The following is an 18,482-nucleotide window of genomic DNA, read 5'->3' as shown; positions in this document are numbered from 1 at the left end:
AATGACATGAAAGATGATCAAAATTAAGTGCAAAAACAGTAACGAAAGGGGACCTTTAATAGGGATAATGTCCTAACAAATTACTAAAGAAAAATATGATTTATATGAAAAAAAATCTTGAGATTTTATTTTAAGACCGTACCACCTCGGTCTACTCCATACTTTACCATTTTTTCAGTAAGGTTGCCATACAATATTTTTTGTGTGCGTGTGTCTGTGTGTAGTCGTCTGTTGACGAGATGATCGCCAGCACTGCCTACCTAGACCTGTTCCTGCGCAGCGTAAGTGAGACGTCCCTTCTCAAGACCTTCCTGCGCTTTATCCTGCTGCATCGCCTCGACAGCGACTCCATCCTGGACACGCTGCTCATACGTATCAGCAGCAATTCCAGGGTAAGTGCGGGGACATGTAATGATCACATCATTGCCACTTTCTCTTTGCCTGTGGTAAAAAGAACTGAAAGCACATGTTGGATTGACCAATACTTAAAACTTTGGGGAAAGTCCGAGTAATAGGTTGAAAGGAGCTAAAACTGGAGTGTGCGATTTGTGAGCATGTGATGGTCACATCGATCTCTGCTAGTTTTTCAGTGTAAAAACAAAAAATTGACACACACATTGGATATACCAATACTCGCAGAAGTCCAAGGAACTGGTTGGAGATGTAAGAATGAGACTTGTACATCAAACGCCAGTAACGTATCTTGACTGATGTTTGTGACCATATGTGTTACATAAACACGACCAATTAAATTAGTAACGTGACAAGAGTTCCCAAAAAAGAGAGTTTGTAAAAAATGCTATATCTAGTTGGATTGGCCACTTCAATTTGTGGACCTTGATAGTTCCCTAAAATACCCACTAAAAATCTCTTTGTAGTGATCAGGGAGCAGTCATTCATCATTCCCTACTCACACTACTCAAACCGGAGTGCCCGGAGAAAACCCACGCAGGCACGGGGAGAACATGCAAACTCCACACAGGTGGGGCCGGGGATTGAACCCCGGTCCTCAGAACTGTGAGGCTGGCTCTCTAACCAGTCGTCCACCGTGCCGATCCTGGATACAAGCGTCCAAAATTAGTTTCCTCTGAAGGGTGTCCGGGCTCTCCGTTAGAGATAGGGTGAGAAGCTCGGTCATCCGGGAGGATCTCAGAGTAGAGCCGCTGCTCCTCCACATTGAGAGGAGCCAGATGAGGTGCCTGTGGCATCTGATTCGAATGCCTCCCGGACGCCTCCCTGGTGAGGTGTTCCGGGCATGTCCCACCGGGAAAAGACCCCGTGGATGACCCAAGACACGCCGGAGAGACTATGTCTCTCTGCTGGCCTGGGAACGTCATGGGATCCCGCCAGAAGAGATGGATGAAGTGGCTGGGGAGAGGGAAGTCTGGGCATCCCTGGTAAAGCTACTGCCCCCGTGACCTGACCTCAGATAAGCGGTAGAAAATGGATGGATGGATGGATGGATTGTCAATTGAAAATGGAAAGAAAAAAATGATAGATGAATTGAGGCGCTTGGTGGAGGTCTTGAATGAAAGAGCGCACGCTTTGTTGTGTTGCAGCTCTGCATGGTGTCACTGAGCCTCTTCCGGACTCTTGTGTCGTTCAACTGTGAGGACATCATGTTACAGCTTGTCCTCAGGTACGTGACGGCCATCACTGATGACATCATCGGTGATACGTCATCAACAATGAAATCATCTGCCGCTGGCCTCCAGGTACCTGCTCCCGTGCAGCCACGTCATGCTTAGTCAGCGACGCGCCATCCGGGAGGCCGACATGTACGGGAAATGCGCTGACAAGTTCCTGTCCCTCATCCCAGAGTGTTGCCATATCACGACGGCGCCCCCTGCTGTGCGGGATGAGGATGCCATGTTCAGAGGCAAAGGTGAGTGCCCTGGGGCCAGTGTTCCCACGGATCCTTAAAAAGTCTTAAAAGGCATTGAATCTATGAATCTAAAAATAAGGCCTTAATTGGCATCAAAATGTCTTAAATCAATATGTGAAAAGTCTTAAGAAAATGTTAACACATCTTAAGTAGGATTTTATGATTATAAATAGTAGACCTGTCACGATAATTACTATATCGACTTATCGTTCGATAAATAAAATGGACATGATAGTTTTTCCGTACTCAATAAATTGTTGTTGTTGTGGTGAGCCGGCGTGCGGCTCACACAGTGAGCTGACGGAGTTTGACGGCTGTGTCATTAGCCGCTAGTGGGTTCATGTAACGCCGGCGGCCGTTCTTGCCTCCGTCCAATACTCCACATTCCACAGCCTTGCTCCATAAGCAGCATGTAGAGTAACACAACAGAGGCAATTAAAGGAAAGTTAACTGTTTGTTTTTGCGAGCTCACAGGCGTAACGAGTTGAGCTAAACAGCTCGCTCCACCACAGCGATGTAGTTTAAAACATCAGCACTTCGCTCCGCGTTCTTTTCTGTTTTAGTCCCCAATTATCATAATTTCTTGTGTATAATGCAAATTTTTTTCCCGAAAAAAATCTTCAAAAGTCAATAGTGCGCATAATACATAGGTATAGTAAAAGTTAGAAAATTTCTTCAGTGAAATCAGGTATATGAGTAGATATTTGTTTTAGAAAAAACATCAATTAGTTTTAAGTCTTGTGATCTATTAGCTTACATCATATTTATGTTCACATTTAAAATTTTATAATTAATCTATTTCTTTATTGAGTAAGTGTTAAAGCTGTGATGCACCCTAGTATATAGTTTTTACACCGTACCATTATTATTACTAGAAAACTTACTATTTCTTTAGTTGTGTGTGTGTGTGTGTGTGTGTATATATATGTGTGTGTGTGTGTGTGTATATGTGTGTATATATATATATATATATATATATATGTATATATATATATATATATGTATATATATATGTATATATATATATATGTATATATATATATATATGTATATATATATGTATATATATATATATGTATATATATATATATATATATATATATATATATACGAGTCCACATTTCAAATTTGTATAAATTTTCAAATTTGCTGAAGCTGTACATCAAGCAAGAATAGGAAAGAATTCCACCTACAAAGCTTGAACAATTGGTGTCCTCAGTTCCCAAAAGTTTATTGAATGTTGTTAAAAGAAAAGGTGATGTAACATAGAGGTAAACATGACCGTGTCCCAGCTTTTTTTGCAGTCATGGGTGCACATTAAACATAGGAAGAAGGGTTTTCCTGATTTTTGGAGTCAATTTTGGGGGTGCGCATTTTACGCGAGAGCCTATTCTACATGAGAAACTATAGTAACACAAACACGGGAACATTCACTGTTTATTAAGCATAACCCCAGTGGCACACGTTACTTAACCAGTAGATGACAACAGCGAAAGTCAACGTATATTTGATTTACAGTGGAAGGGCTCATTTTCAGTGGACCAACCTCACAGTAGATGGGTTTACATGGAGACTTTTTTTCTTCATTCCGTTTGAAATCACTTTGATTGAAGATCTAGTCAACTGTTTACATGTGACATGATATACAGTATTCTGATCGGGTGGTTACATGATGTGCACTACATTTAATTGTAACAGCCATGTGACATGCGCAGGTCTTCGTAAACGTCACATCATTTATCAAGCTGGTAGTCCATTGTCTATTCAGCACAGTTGTTGGGATTGTTTTTATACCTTTAAGAAAACGCTTGAGAAAAACAACTTATAAGTAGTTAAAAACAAGATCTCCGTTGGATACGAGCTCCGTCCATAGCCGCCATATTTACGGCGTGCGTAAAAGATGACGTCACAGCGCGTTTACGTCGAGAGGAAGCATGCGCAGAGAGAGCTTTTCTCTGAATGGCGAATAAAAACAGTTTGGCAAAAGGAATATTCCAACCCTGTGAAACCGAATGAAATTCCATTCGGATTCGGCCTGTTTATTCCGATTGAGGTTTTTTATATCGAGTGTTTTCATTTGGTTTGCACTTCTAAACCGATTATAATTGGAATAGAAGGCTCCATCTCAACCAGGCTAGTCTTGCAGCTCTTTATTCTTAATTTCAGACCCAGGGGGTTGCATATTACAGAGTAAAGAAAAATTATTGAAAAACAAGAACGGAAATTATAATCATAACAAAAAAAATAACAACAACAACAATACTGATTTCAAAGCAATAGAATAAAATAAAAATAATAAGGGCGGGCCTTATTTTTTATGATTTGAGGCATTAAAAAAACTATTGTTTATCTTTATCTTTGGGAAAATATATCATCTTAAAAACATTATTGTGACAGGTCTAGTAAATAATATCAAATCTCAAAATAAAAAAATTATTTACCAAATGACTTGCGCTCTAACATCGCGCGATCATGATAGCGGAACTAGGGAAGCAAAAATGATTTGGTTTCAGTCGTGATGTGAAGAGCAAATGCACATCGTTTATGTAGCAACTTTGTTAGCATGGCAAACTAAATTTAATGTAAATTGGCTCTCCAACGAAGACTTTTCTTCATGGCTGAAAGCCATACCAGGCAATGTCTACGAGGCACGGTGTATTTTGTGCAAGATATGTTTCAAACTCTGCACGATGGGAGTTAAGGCAGTGGAGTCACACTTGCATAGCGCCAAACGCAAAGCCTCAAAATCGAGCTGCCAACAAACGGCAGGTATTTCACAGTTCTGTTTTTCTGATGCTTGACTAGGAGACAATATATTAAATTAATGAAGCATAATAGTTACCGGCCTATTGTGTTTTGACTGAGGATCTTTGATGTTTACATTCTTTTATTTACAGTTTTCCATTTTTTTCTACTTCTGGAAAGTGTTGTTTTCCAAAATGAAACTTTTCACTTCAAAATAAACATTTGGATGAAATTGTCCCTCACCCTACGCAATTGATGTGTTTTTTCCATTTGTGTTTATTGTGAAGTTAGTGTTTAATTTCAAATGGTATTAAAGTATTTAAAAAAAAAAAAAAAAAAAAGTCTTAAATTGAACTTTCCTTAAGCTTTAGGAACCTTGGGGGTGGAAAATTAACGTTGCATTTCTTCACAGTTTCCTGTACATTTCCATGGAAATTTAAGTTGGGGGACTTTGGAAACGTTCCAAATTGGTAAATTTCAATAGGATGCAAAATGGGTAGCTCTCCTTGCCGCCATGCGAGGGGATTACAGTACCTCCTTCATAAGCAGCGGTGTACCCGTTCGTCAAAGTCCTCAAATTTTGGCTCGCAACACAAAACAGGAAAAGGACCACGTCTCGCTGCTCGGAACTCGAAAAACTCGTAAGTTGGAGCCTTCATAAGTCAGGGATCCACTGTATTTACATATTTTTGTCAGGATTGTGCTAAAACGGTGGTTCTAAAACTATTTACACCAAGTACCACTTAAAAAAAAAAATTATCTTGCTCTTCAAGTGCCATCATAATGGCCGACGGTAAAATACAGTCAAAAAATACAGAGGCTGAGGTTTTAACAGTCCTAAAAACACGTTTACGGTACTTAAGTTAAATACAACTGAACTATACTTTAAAAAATGACTGCACTTGGAAGTAAAAAAAAAAAAGAAAAAAAAAGCAGTTTATGAAAAGTAAAATATGTATAGCATAATGGATTTAAAAAGTTTAAATAAGCTGTTGCATGGCTACAAGCTTCATTCAAATGTTTGATTGAATTTCATGTTTTTAAAATATACATATAAATTGGATTAATTGATTCTTTGGCATACCACTAGAGAGAACCCTTGTACCACGAGTGGTACTCATACCGCACTTTGAGAGTGCTTTAATATGTTTTCCACAACTATATCAAAGTTCCCAATTAAGAGCAAACTTTAAATTGTGTAAAGTACTGTTTTAGTCCCATTTGTTCCCATGAAAAGTTTCCAACTTTGAAAATTCCCAGAATTTTGCAACCCCACACCTTGTCCCATGATGTTTGCTTCTTCCTGTCCGCAGTGCCCCACAATGCCGATGCAGAGTCCCTGGCGCCACCTAGACCGAGCACGCCGTCCCGATTGGCGTTTTTCATCCGCCAGCAGAGCGGCAGCACCGCCTTGGGGGGTCCCTCTACCGTCGCCGGCTCGGAGTCGCTGCAGTCCACTGCCCCTGACAGCCCTATGCACAAACTGCAGCCTGAAATTCTGGCATGGGATTCAGGGTACCTGGACTACCTGAAGGATGCTCGACGAGGCATTGAGCTTTGCTCCTGGGCGTGTCGGGACTGGTCGGCGCCCTACGATGGCGAGAACCCCTCTGCAAGCACTGTGCCACCGCTCCCACGCCCTCCTGCATACATCCCCTCCATGGCTGTGTACCCAGACCACTTCTCCTTCCAGCCAGGAGGAGGGGGCAGCGGCCAGCAGAGAGCCACAATGGCGGGGGTGGCGCGTTCCGAGTGGAGCACCTCAGATCACGACAGTGGTGAGTGGGATGTCACCATCGGGCAAAACAACTGCATCAGCCTCACGCCGCGCTCCAAGAAGCGGAGCCTTCAATGCGAAGAACTCCTTCCAAAACCCGTTTCTTCACACCTTCGCCCTGTCCCTTTACCGACATCCTTGCTGGTGTCCCACAACCCTACCTCTGCGTCCTATGTGGCGTTGTACAACGGTACGGCGGAGCCAAGCAAGGTGTGCCCGGGTCGGGACAGAGAGCTAGAGGCCAAGAAAGTAAAGCGAGACTTGGACCATGAGGGGTTTTTGGACGAGAATGCCAATCAAAATGGATGCCCAACCAGTGACGCCGGTGACACCCTGCTGCCGGCCGATGCCAATGACGCCTCTACCCAGCACCACGGGCCCACAGTGGAGAGCCTCATCCAGGAGCTTCTTGAACAATCTCCTGATGAGACGCGGCCCCCTGACGACGGTGAGGGCATCAGCATCGAGGCCTTCACGCGGGAGCTTAGGGAGCTGGAGGACCGTGTGACCCCACCCGCTGGCACCACAGAAAAGTCTCTGGGTGACCGGCACCAGGAGAACGAGGACCCAGAGGATAAAATGTCAGCTGATGCTAAGGGGGAAGGTTCTGGAACGGCTCTCTGCAGTCCCGCCAGACCTCTCGCTCAGGACTCGTGTCAGCCGTACACGGGTAAGGACCTCAAGGGGGGCCATGCTGCTTCTTGATTTCCTGGCTCATATTGAGGCAGAGGTGGATGCGAGTGTTTTTATGTGCTACCCTTTTTCATTAGTCTTTTTCGGTTTCTGGCATATATTTCAAAGCATTCTTTCCTTCGTATGTCTGAATCAGGTGAATTGTCCAGGCACTGCAGAGCAAAACCGCTGTCTCCGTATTTTTGGAAAAATCTGGAAAGATAAGTGATGTTATGATCATAAGTTATGGTAATTTGAACACTTTAACTTTACTAACGTCGGCTTTATATTTTTCTGAGAAATGGACGGGTTTGATTACAACAGAAACAATATTTAACTGTTGGACAATTTTGTGGATTTTCAGACACACTTGCAGTCGGAAATGAAATCTGTCATTTGCTACTCTTCTTAAACATTTTCCGGTACATCGCCACCCCTTTGCCACTGTGTAATAATTGAAGTTCAAGTTAAAAATGACACCCAGCTAAAAGAATAAAGTTTTTTTTATAGTTTAAGGTCGAGGCCAAATTCTCTATGCAAGTCAACCTCTGAAAAGTGACTGGTTTGTGGGATGCGTGCAGGTCCGCTGATGGCGGTGCTGCTGGCCAAGCTGGAGAACATGCTGCAGAATTCGCTGTATGTCAATATCCTGCTGACAGGCATGGTGGCACAGCTGGCGTGCTATCCTCAGCCTCTGCTGCGCTCTTTCCTGCTCAACACCAACATGGTCTTCCAGCCCAGCATCAAGTCTCTCATCCAGGTAAGCCTCCCAACCCCTTGCCCACTTCCCCGGCCTCCAATCGGACTTACGTCACTCATTTTAGAACTTGGGACTTGGTTGGCTCAATGTTAAAAGTCCCTTGTCATCACTCTTTTTCAATTTAATTTGTTTGAATAATCTTTGATGTCTTTTTATTGGGTTTGCATGATAATTCTGGTTGGAAATACCAAAAATGTATTTTCAAGCTATTCTAGTCGGTCGTCCTTTGGTGCCTAGTGCAGCCTCGAGTAAGTCTGTATGAGTTTGATCGTGGGAGGTATTTATACACATGGAACGCACATTCAGATAACGTCGATAGGTATAGATATGTTTTTTACAATAATACGTAACTATATTCCATCCATCCATTTTCTTCCGCTTACCCGAGGTCAGGTCGCGGGGGCAGTAGCTTGAGCAGGGAAGCCCAGACTTTCCTCTCCCCAGCCACTTCATCCAGCTCTTCCGGGGGGATCCCGAGGGGTTCCCAAGGCAGCCGGGAGACATATAGTGGGGCAAAAAAGTATTTAGTCAGCCACCAATTGTGCAAGTTCTCCCACTTAAAAAGAGGAGAGAGGCCTGTAATTTTCATCATAGGTATACCTCACCTATGAGAGACAAAATGAGAGAAGAAAAATCTAGAAAATCCCATTGTCTGATTTTTAAAGAATCTATTATCAAATTATGGTGGAAAATAAGTATTTGATCAATAACACAAGTTCATCTCAATATATATATTGTAATATGTGTATTATATATTACTTACTGGCGTGAATGTATATACCCTTTGTTGGCAGTGACAGAGATCAAACATTTTCACACACTGTTGCTGGTAATTTGGCCCATTCCTCCATGCAGATCTCCTCTAGAGCAGTGATGTTTTGGGGCTGTCGCTGGACAACACAGACTTTCAACTCCCTCCAAAGATTTTCTATGGAGTTGAGATCTGGAGATTGGCCTAACCCTAACGGAGATTATTGCTTGATGAAGGCAACAGAACAACATCATCTGCAAAAAAGCAGAGATGCAATACTGAGGCCACCAAACCGGACCCCCTGTACGCCTCGGCTGCGCCTAGAAATTCTGTTCATAAAAGTTATGAACAGAATCGGTGACAAAGGGCAGCCTTGACGGAGTCCAACCCTCACCGGGAACAAGTCCGACTTACTGCCGGATATCTGGACCAAACTCTGACTCCGGTTGTACAGGGACCGAACAGCCCGTATCAGGGGGTTTGGTACCCCATACTCCCGAAGCACCCCCTGCAGGACTCCTCAAGGGACACGGTCGAACGCCTTCTCCAAGTCCACAAAACACATGTAGACTGGTTGGGCGAACTCCCATGCACCCTCGAGGACCCTGCCGAGGCTGTAGAGCTGGTCCACTGTTCCACAGCCAGGACGAAAACTACAAGGCTCCTCCTGGATCTGAGATTCGACTTCTCGATGTATCCTCCTCTCCAGCACTCCTGAATAGATATTACCAGGGAGGCTGAGGAGTTTGATCCCTCTGTAGTTGGAACTCACCCTCCGGAGTCTGGGAACTCCACCCCAGTCTGCCAATCCAGAGGCACTGTCCCCGATGTCCACGCTATGTTGCAGAGGCGTGTTAAGCAGGACAGCCCCACAACATCCAGAGCCTTTAGGAACTCCAGGCGAATCTCATCCACCCCCGGGCCTTGCCACCGAGGAGCTTTTTAACCACCTTGGTGACCTCAACCCCAAAGATAGGAGAGCCCGCCTCAGAGAACCCAGACTCTGCTTCCTCATAGGAAGGCGTGTCGGTGGAATTGAGGGGCTTCGAAGTATTCTCCCCACCGACTCACAAGGTCAGCAGCGCCCCATCCCCACTATACACAGTGTTGATGGTGCGCTGCTTCCCCCTCCTGACATGCCGGATGGTGGACCAGAATTTCCTCGAAGCCGTCCGGAAGTCTTTCTCCATGGCCTCACCGAACTCCTCCCATACCTGAGTTTTTGCTTCAGCGACTACGAAAGCTGCTTTCCAGCTGGTACCCATCAGCTGCCTCGGGAGTCCCACAGGCCAAAAAGGCCCGATAGGACTCCTCCTTCAGCTTGACGGCATCCCTCACCATTGGTGTCCACCAACGGGTTTGGGGATTGCCGCCACGACAGGCACCAACCACCTTACGGCCACAGCTCCGGTCGGCCGCCTCAGCAATGGAGGCGCGGAACATGGTCCACTCGGACTCGATGTCCCCCAGTCCATGAGCAAAGTTCTGTCGGAGGTGGGAGTTGAAACTCCTTCTGACAGGGGATTCTGCCAGATGTTCCCAGCAGACCCTCACAATATGTTTGGGCCACGTCGGACCGGCATCTTCCCCCACCATCGGACCCAACTCACCACCAGGTGTTGATCAGTTGACAGCTCCGCTCCTCTCTTCACCCGAGTGTCCAAGACGTGCGGCCGCAGGTCCGATGACACAACCACAAAGTCGATCATCGAACTGCGACCGAGGGTGTCCTGGTGCCAAGTGCACGTGTCGACACCCTTATTCTTGAACATGGTGTTCGTTATGGACAATCCATGATGAGCACAGAAGTCCAAAAACAGAACACAGCTCGTGTTCTGATCGGGGGTGGGGGGGGCGTTCCTCCCAATCACTCCCTTCCAGGTCTCACTGTCATTGCCCACGTGAGCATTGAAGCCCCCCAGCAGAACGATGGAGTCCCCAGCGGGAGCGCTCTCCAGCACCCCCTCCAAGGACTCCAAAAAGGGTGGGTACTCTGAACTGCTGTTTAGTGCATAGGCACAAACAACAGTCAGGACCCGTCCCCCCCACCCGAAGGCGGAGGGAGGCTACCCTCTTGTCCACCAGGGTGAACCCCAACGTACAGGCGCCGAGCTGGGGGGCAATAAGTATACCCACACCTGCTCGGCGCCTCTCACCGTGGGCAACTCCAGAGTGGAAGAGAGTCCAACCCCTCTCAAGAGGACTGGTACCAGAGCCCAAGCTGTGTGTTGAGGCGAGTCCGACTATATCTAGTCGGAACTTCTCGACCTCACACACCAGCTCGGGCTCCTTCCCTGCCAGAGATGTGACATTCCACGTCCCTAGAGCCAGTTTCTGTAGCCGGGGATCGGATCGCCAAGGTCCCTGCCTTGGGTTGAGGCCCGGCCACCAGGCGCTCACCTTCGAGCCCCACCTCCAGGCCTGGCTTCAGAAGGGGGCCCAGGTGACCCGCGTCCGGGCTAAGGAAAACTGAGTCCATCATTTGTCATCCTCATAAGGGATCTTTGAACCGTGCTTTGTCTGGTCCCTCACCTAGGACCTGTTTGTCATGGGTGACCCTGCCAGGGGCATAAAGCCCCAGACAACTTAGCTCCTAGGATCGGGGATTGGGACACACAAATCCCTCCACCACGATAAGGCCAAACAGTAGCGGGAAAAACTTGTACTTCAGGTAACATGTATCTCAATACATCGCTGTATTTGACATAGTCGCACGTCTGTCTCCAGGTCCTGGGTTCTGTCAAGAATCGCATCGAAGCCTTCGCTGCCTCCCACGAAGACTTCCCCGCTATGCTGAGGAAAGCCCAGCAATACCTGGTGGCGCGCGGAAAGGTGGACTGGAGTGAGCCACCCGGCGCAGTACCCCCTCTGCGGCGCTCGGATTCGCTAGGTGAGCATGGCGAGGCTGAGTTTAAAATGGGCTCCGATGGTGACTTCCTGTTGCGCTGACTCGTGATCTCCTCTCGTCCCAGTCAAGAGTCGCAAGTCCTCCCTAAGCGACCTGATCCTCCGCCACACCAACAGCCCCACTCGGACCCGGAGCGCCGCCCAAATGGCCCTGGCCCACGTGCGGGTGGGCGGCCAGACACTGCACAGTGCTCTGTTCCGTGGTGGCGGAACGTCCAATCTGGAGAAGCAGGCGGAGGCACTGCGTGTGAAGAATGCTGTCTACTGCGCTGTCATCTTTTGCGAGTTCCTCAAGGAGCTTGCCGCCCTTGCCCAGGAGCATGCAGTCACGCTGCCCTTCTCTCGCACTGACAGCGAGGAGTAGACACCTGAAGGTCAGACACCAAGGGGTAGATGCCATGGAGAAGACACCAAGGACGAGATAGACATTGAAGGGTAGACTCCGCAGGGTGGATGCCAAGAAATAGTAGTCCTTCAAGGGGTACACGGCCAGATGTGACACCAGGCAGTGGACGAGGAGGAGTAGACATCTAGGAAAAGACGCAAATGGGTAGACGATAAGGGGTAAACCTCGACGATGCAGAGCGGTAGACTCCGAAGAACAGATGTCTAGAATTTGAAGGGTAGACACCGAGATTGCCAAGAGGTAGACGCCAAGGAGTAGACACCGAGGAGTAGACGCTAAAGATGTTGAGGAGTAGACACCTAAGGGTAGATGTCGATTTTTAGACGTCGAGGGGCATATGGTGAGTAGTCCCCATAAGAGTGAATGCCGCGGAATAAATGATACAGAGGGGCAGACCAAACAACGCGATGGTCTTTTACCAAAAGCATTCTGGGACATGGACACGTGTAAATGATATTGTGCATATGATGTATCATATCGACTTTTTTGGCCAATGGACTGCGGGATGCCTGAAAAGTAAAAGTGCACTTTGTTGGTGCTGGTCCATGTATTTTCATTGGAAAGAGTGATCCATTACCTTATTATTATTATTATGCAAAACACTATGTTTTCTCCACCCTCAACGCATTATATTTTGAAAGGCTGTGGCCAGGAAACGGGATGTTGTGTGCCAAGCACCTCTTTTTATGTTGTTGTTAACTGATTTATCGGGCTCATCTCATTTTTCTAATTACAACTTCCTCACTCCTCTGTTTATATGCTAGCGGCTCCCACCAGAAATTCCATTGAGGAGATTGACTGAGGAGCGAGGCTGGAGGAGGTAGGATTGTTTGGGGGAAATAAGACGATTGTTTCTCAATGACATCATTTCATGGGGAACGTCGATTAAAGATGACGCCACGTCATTGAGGCGTTTCAAATGAACGTCTGTGGCTGAATTATTACTATTACCACAAATGTCCACTTTATGCTTTGTTTCAAGTGGGATTAAAGTAAAACATAAACAACACTGTTATTCACAACTTTGCAGATGCAAAGACGATCGTGAATCCCAAGCCCGCCTGTAACCCCCCTCCCACGCAGCACATATTGGTGTGACTCGTAAATAAGTGCTGATATCTTGCTTATGTATAACGTTAAATGAAAAAAATGTTGACCTAACAGAATGATTTCATTTTCTTAATGTGCCTAAATGACAGCCTAATTACTATACAAACCTTAGAATTGGTGCTTGGTCAGGCGTAGTAACCATCGGCCAGTTTAATTAAGTCAGTTTGGTGTCAAATACTGCCCCAAATAGAAGAGAGAGAAAAATATGAATATTCCAGATAAAATAATAAAGGTATGACAAAACAGAAGATTAAGTATTTAATTTGATGTCCCGCTACGTTTACGATCCAGCTGCTACATGCCCATTTTCATAGTCACCATCGAGGAGCTAGAAGACTTCCGCATAGGAAACATCAGAGGTCCCTTGATTTAAGCTAGCCCGTGGAACCTGCTTGATGCTCGATCCCCGCACCTCAATGCGTGTTGAACACAGTTGAGAAGCTCCTTAATTTGGCGGCCATTGTGACAACTTCTTGTGGGTCGCTTTCGATGTTTTGAGGAGCGAGGAGCTTGGAACGTTGACATTAAGAGACTTGAGATGAGCCCAACGTGTTCACTGACATCTTTACCTTTTACAAATCTGCCCGAGTTTGTAACAGTCCAGGACTAGTTGGACTCAGTTTAAACCAGAAAGGCAGTTGGACGCAGCACTTAAGACCGGTTAGAGCAGGGGTCTCAAACTCAAGTTATCTGGGGGCTGCCAGAGCAGAGTTGCCAATGTGCCGAAACAGTTTAAAAATCTTGTGGCTATCGACGATTGTGTGCCGATAACCACAACCTCACGTGTGTTTATGTGGCTAAACCATCATCCACATTTACAATGGGATTTTTCGGCAGGAAGTTTATCTTCAGTATTATTCACTAAATCCAAGAAATTAATTATTCTATAGTATGACCAACACAACATTGGATATAGCCAACAACTCTTTCCTGGAGGCCAGGCCTAAATGTTACGATGAATTGATATGAAAAACAAATCTTTATTTTACTATTTAATTTTAAAAAGAAAAACATTCCATCACAGTAGAATATTGACTTATTGCTTTAACTTAATGACTTGTAAAAATGTAATACTGTATGATGATGCACTTGTCAGTAGCAGTAGCACTGCTGTCAGTGTCAGCCGACTATAGAGAAAAAGTGGAGTGACCCTTTTCATCACCGATGTGTTTATGAAATCGGTTAAAATGGTAAACTATATTAAATGTTAATGAATGTTCTTAACAAAGTAAAAGTGTTGGTATGATTCACTTATTTGACAGTCAAGAAGGATCTTAAAGACTATATAGAATTTTCTCAAATTCAAACTTTTTAGTTGAAGATAATATTCTAAATCTCTGGTGGTAAATATTAGTAGGGTAACGTTAGCTGTCCGATAATTGCAACAGATTTCAAAAGCAGGACAAAGTGGGCTGAATTACATGGGTAGGCGTAACTATGTTTGACTTGGGCCCCCAAATGACTTTCTAGTTATGTCCCGGTTGAGCCAGCGCCACCGTTCGGCATGACAACCATCGTAGATAAGTGGGTTGTGCATTGATGAAGAAGGCAGCTAGCTAGCTGCGAGATCTAATGTGAACTGCAGGACACATTGACCATCGACACTTAAAAAGTATATCGCGATAATAAGTTTATATGCATGGTTGAATTTGGCGCCAAGCAGCATCTGGTCTTCCCTCATACCCCACTCCCCGCGGGGCATTGCAACTCTTGTCAGAATGAAATATGTACTTTGAATCGTTTTCATTCGAATGCAAAAATTATAATAAGGCATTCCTTTTTTTCAAGCGAACTTGCGGATGAAGCCAAATTCCTGATAATTTTTTCGTAGCATAATATGGTATTTCAGAGTGCAATCACAAAGTGCAACTCAGTGGAAGCAAATACATTAGGCTGCAAGCACTGACTTTTTATTTGAAAATCCCCGTCAGTATAGTGAATTGTCAAGGACAGGTACGGCTCCATTGTTATGCTTGACTAGGTCAGTCGTTGTTGCAAACTGCAAAGAATGCGACAGTTGTGATTTATTATTTTAATTATTCTCTATTTACTCCCGGTGTTTTTCACTGCGGTCAGGCCAACCTCTGGTCCAAGTCAAGCCGGATGCCACAATGACTATTAAAGGTCTCATATTTTGGCTATTTCAACCTCCATAGAGTGACTCCATAACATGGACTTAGTATAAAAGTGTCAATTTCATTTAAACAAAACAACAACTTTGGTTTTGGCATACAAGTGTCCAGAAAAGGCCCCTCTGACAGCTACATGTTTGACGCAGTTTTGAATCCGCTTTGTCCATATATGGCTAAGACTGCCCCCTTTCCTCGGATTGTTTACCTCCGTGTAGAAGACGCACTTGTGCGAGCACACGTGTCTGTTGTTGACAATGCTGGCTCGGGAGTGGAGAGGTAGGTGGAGATCTTCACTAGTGACGTAGATAAGCTTCACGTGACCGGCGAATTGCCCCGCGCGGCCCCTCTGCGTAGCTTGACGCGCGCACGGCAAAAATAGTTGCTGCGCGTCGAACGCCGCGGAGATCATCTCTCATGATTGGTCCGTTTTAGTCACATGCTGTGATGACTTACTCAGCGTGCCCCTTCGTTCTACATACCATCTCCGCCGCCGCCACCTTCTCGATCGATTTTGCAGCATAATTAAACGTGTCATCTCAGTCCATTTGTTCTAGCAGACATTGTTCCACGGATCTCCATTGTTGTTGCTTTGTTCCTTATTACTGAAAGGAAAGTAAAAACAGCTACCGCAAATGGCAAAACAAAAAATGCAGAGGAAACTCCACCCTGTGGTGTCCTATCCAATACCAGCTGTAGCGACACCCCCGACTTAGAGGTGAACTGCAGTAGATTTTCACAACTGCGCGCATGGGTTGCGCTCGAGTATAAAGGCAAACTAAACCCAGGACAGCCACAGTGATGTCAGCGCGGTCGCCATCCGCGCAAGTATAAAGAAGCCATTAAGCTTGCATTCGCCCCCTGGTGGTTGGCTGAGTACTGGTTGAGAAAGTGCTTCATATGCGGCAGAGCCCGCATTTCAAATGCAAAAATCGCCGATGATCAGGCTAATTTAATGGGAGCAAACAAAATCGTGATAATGATTAAAATTCGATTAATTGTACAGCCCTACATCTGCTGTTAAATTTCGTAAGCACCGCAACTTTCTTTGCCTATACGACACGTTAGGGTGGCCTTGTACTCAACAAGAAAGTATTCCGTCTCCCGCTATTTCTGAAATTGGCTGTGCTCGTTGCTAACCTTATTCTTCACTGCAGGTTTTGAGAAAGGCATGACTAGAACTGAGTGACAGGATATACTGTATTTTCCTTCCAGTTGGTGTCATGTTTCAACTAATTGACTAACGCTGCTAATTCACTTAAGCTCAGGGCAGCAAATCCAGAAAAATAGGCGGGGGCTGCACTAACATTTAAGATTAATGTCAAGTCAGGGGCCACAAAATATCATACCCGCGAGTTTGAGACTCCTGAGTTAGAACCAGTCACAGACAGTTTTGTACTACTTGGGGCCAGTAAGTAATGCTTAGGTACAGTTAAGACCAGTTTTGAGTGGTTACAGCCGACAAGGAGCAGTTAGTATCAGTTAGGGCCAGCTGGAACAAGTAAGGAGATGCAGCAGAAGTAGTGAAGACCAGTTTGGACCGATCTCAGCCAGTAAGGAGCAGTCAGCAGCAGTTAAGACTAGTTACACCCAGGTTTGGTCCATTTCGGATCTGTTGGAGCCAGTTTGGACCGGTTACAGCCAGTTTGGACCATTGATGAGCCGTCAGCATCAGTTTGGGCCAGTATGGAGCAGTGGGGGCACATTTTTAGGTTATTTAGCATCCCTTGGTTTCCTCTTGCTAGCGTTTGCTGCTAATTGCCATCTGAGGTGCTTTCAACACACAACAGTCTTTGGTCTTTAGTGCAATTTCATGGGGTTTTCCACCAAGCACTTGGCAGAAAAGGGAAAAATAGGTTTTAAGACTATATAGTTAGAATTTTTGCCAATGGGATTTGTCTTCCTCGATTCAGTTTGTTTTTCAAATGGAGGCCATTACATCGTCACTTCTAATGTTAGAAACCCAAGTTTAAAAAAACAAAAACAAAAAAACAAAAAGAAGAGAGAGAAAAGATGATTGTAGTTTGGACATTGCTGTAAAAAAAAAGAAAAAAAAAAGTGTGTGCCAGGCTGAAGCATAAAGTGAGAAAAAAGTGCCGCGTCTCCTTACTTGCCAAGTCGTTTGTGGCGGCTGTCCAGTGGCTCTTCCTGCTGGACGTTCTTTACTGTATTTTTATTTTGATTTACTTGTTCTTCTGGTGCCATGTTTGACTCTTCACCCGATCAAATGTTTCTTCCAGTTTCCTCCCATGTCAACTATGCAAAAACCTGGAGTTGGTCGGCACACACACAAACCGAATGTGTAAATACTGTAAGAAAACAACAGCAACAAAACAAACAATATCGGGTGCAGAGGATGAATGTCCAACAAAAAGAAATGTTAAAAATATTTTTCTATATGATGATGTGTGTGTGTGAGAGGTGGAAAACAAGCTGTCACAAGAACACTAAAGGGAATGTTTTTATTAATTTATAAAGTCATTGTCAGCAACAGCTCATTTTGTGTCTGGTTTCTTTGTGTGTCAGATATGTCATTGGGTGCTAACGTATACACTTGCAAGCAAAAAGTATGGGAACCCTTTAGAATGAGCTAAATAGTTCATAAAATGTGATCCAATCCTACAGTACAGTACATTTGTTAAGTACAGTTCAGTTGTATTCAATTATTATTTTTTCCTTCAATACATTTGGATTAAATCTTTTAAAACTCTTGTTTTCCAACATTTGTTTAGGTTCAATTTCAATTCAGGTGGTAAAGCTGAATACGCATACCTGCAAAAACACAATTGTGTCATCCAACAAGTAAGAACACTAGTTGCAGGAGACGGGCGCAACAGCAAGTATGTCCACAAGGTGAAGTCTTCATGCACAATTGAACTAAATTTGAAGGGCAACAAGGGAGTAGCTTGTTTTGGGGTGGAATCAAACCTGATGCCGTGCGCTCACGGCCAAAAGAAGGTGATGGAGGAGAGATGTTGAGGGAAAAAAAAGGCGCTTGCTTGTGCAACATGTCCATAAAAGTGCACATTTTTTTAAAAGGAAAAAAATGCCTGCTTCTCTAAGGAGTTTGGTGTTCTTCCTCGCAAACACTTTTTGAAATTGAGCTTTCTGCTTGAGTGGCTCGCGTCTTTGAAAACTAATTAAACGACACGTGCATGGACATTTATTTCTTGTTTGCTCAGAGTGGCATTCAGTATTTTTACATTTTTTTTTTATAACATTTTTTTAAATTGCCAAATTGAATCCCTGGAGATTCACAAAAATTTCACAAATTGCTTGTTCAGGCAGACAAATAAATCAGTCATTCATTTTTGGTACCTCTTATCATAACTAGGTTCGC

The 18,482-nt window shown here is 44.8% G+C and overlaps 1 protein-coding gene across 6 annotated transcripts in view; it reads left to right on the top strand.

Moving 5' to 3' along the window:
- The window catches only part of fhip1b (FHF complex subunit HOOK interacting protein 1B), a 47,429-nt gene extending 29,794 nt beyond the window's left edge, over positions 1-17,635 (top strand). For 4 of the 6 annotated variants that reach the window (XM_061791664.1, XM_061791663.1, XM_061791665.1 and 1 more), the window contains 7 exons: positions 225-392; positions 1,560-1,639; positions 1,716-1,885; positions 5,944-7,077; positions 7,661-7,839; positions 11,318-11,480; positions 11,563-17,635. In XM_061791664.1, the coding sequence (XP_061647648.1) occupies positions 225-392; positions 1,560-1,639; positions 1,716-1,885; positions 5,944-7,077; positions 7,661-7,839; positions 11,318-11,480; positions 11,563-11,861 (2,193 nt within the window). In that variant the 3' untranslated portion in view covers positions 11,862-17,635. The other 2 variants (XM_061791667.1, XM_061791666.1) reach the window with 2 other exon arrangements.
- Positions 17,636-18,482: the final 847 nt, after the last annotated feature.

This window comes from Phyllopteryx taeniolatus, chromosome 12 (assembly GCF_024500385.1).
Source record: "Phyllopteryx taeniolatus isolate TA_2022b chromosome 12, UOR_Ptae_1.2, whole genome shotgun sequence".
NCBI lineage: Eukaryota > Metazoa > Chordata > Actinopteri > Syngnathiformes > Syngnathidae > Phyllopteryx > Phyllopteryx taeniolatus.
The sequence above is the reverse complement of the archived record's forward strand: the minus strand, read 5'-3'. Positions and strand labels throughout refer to the sequence as shown.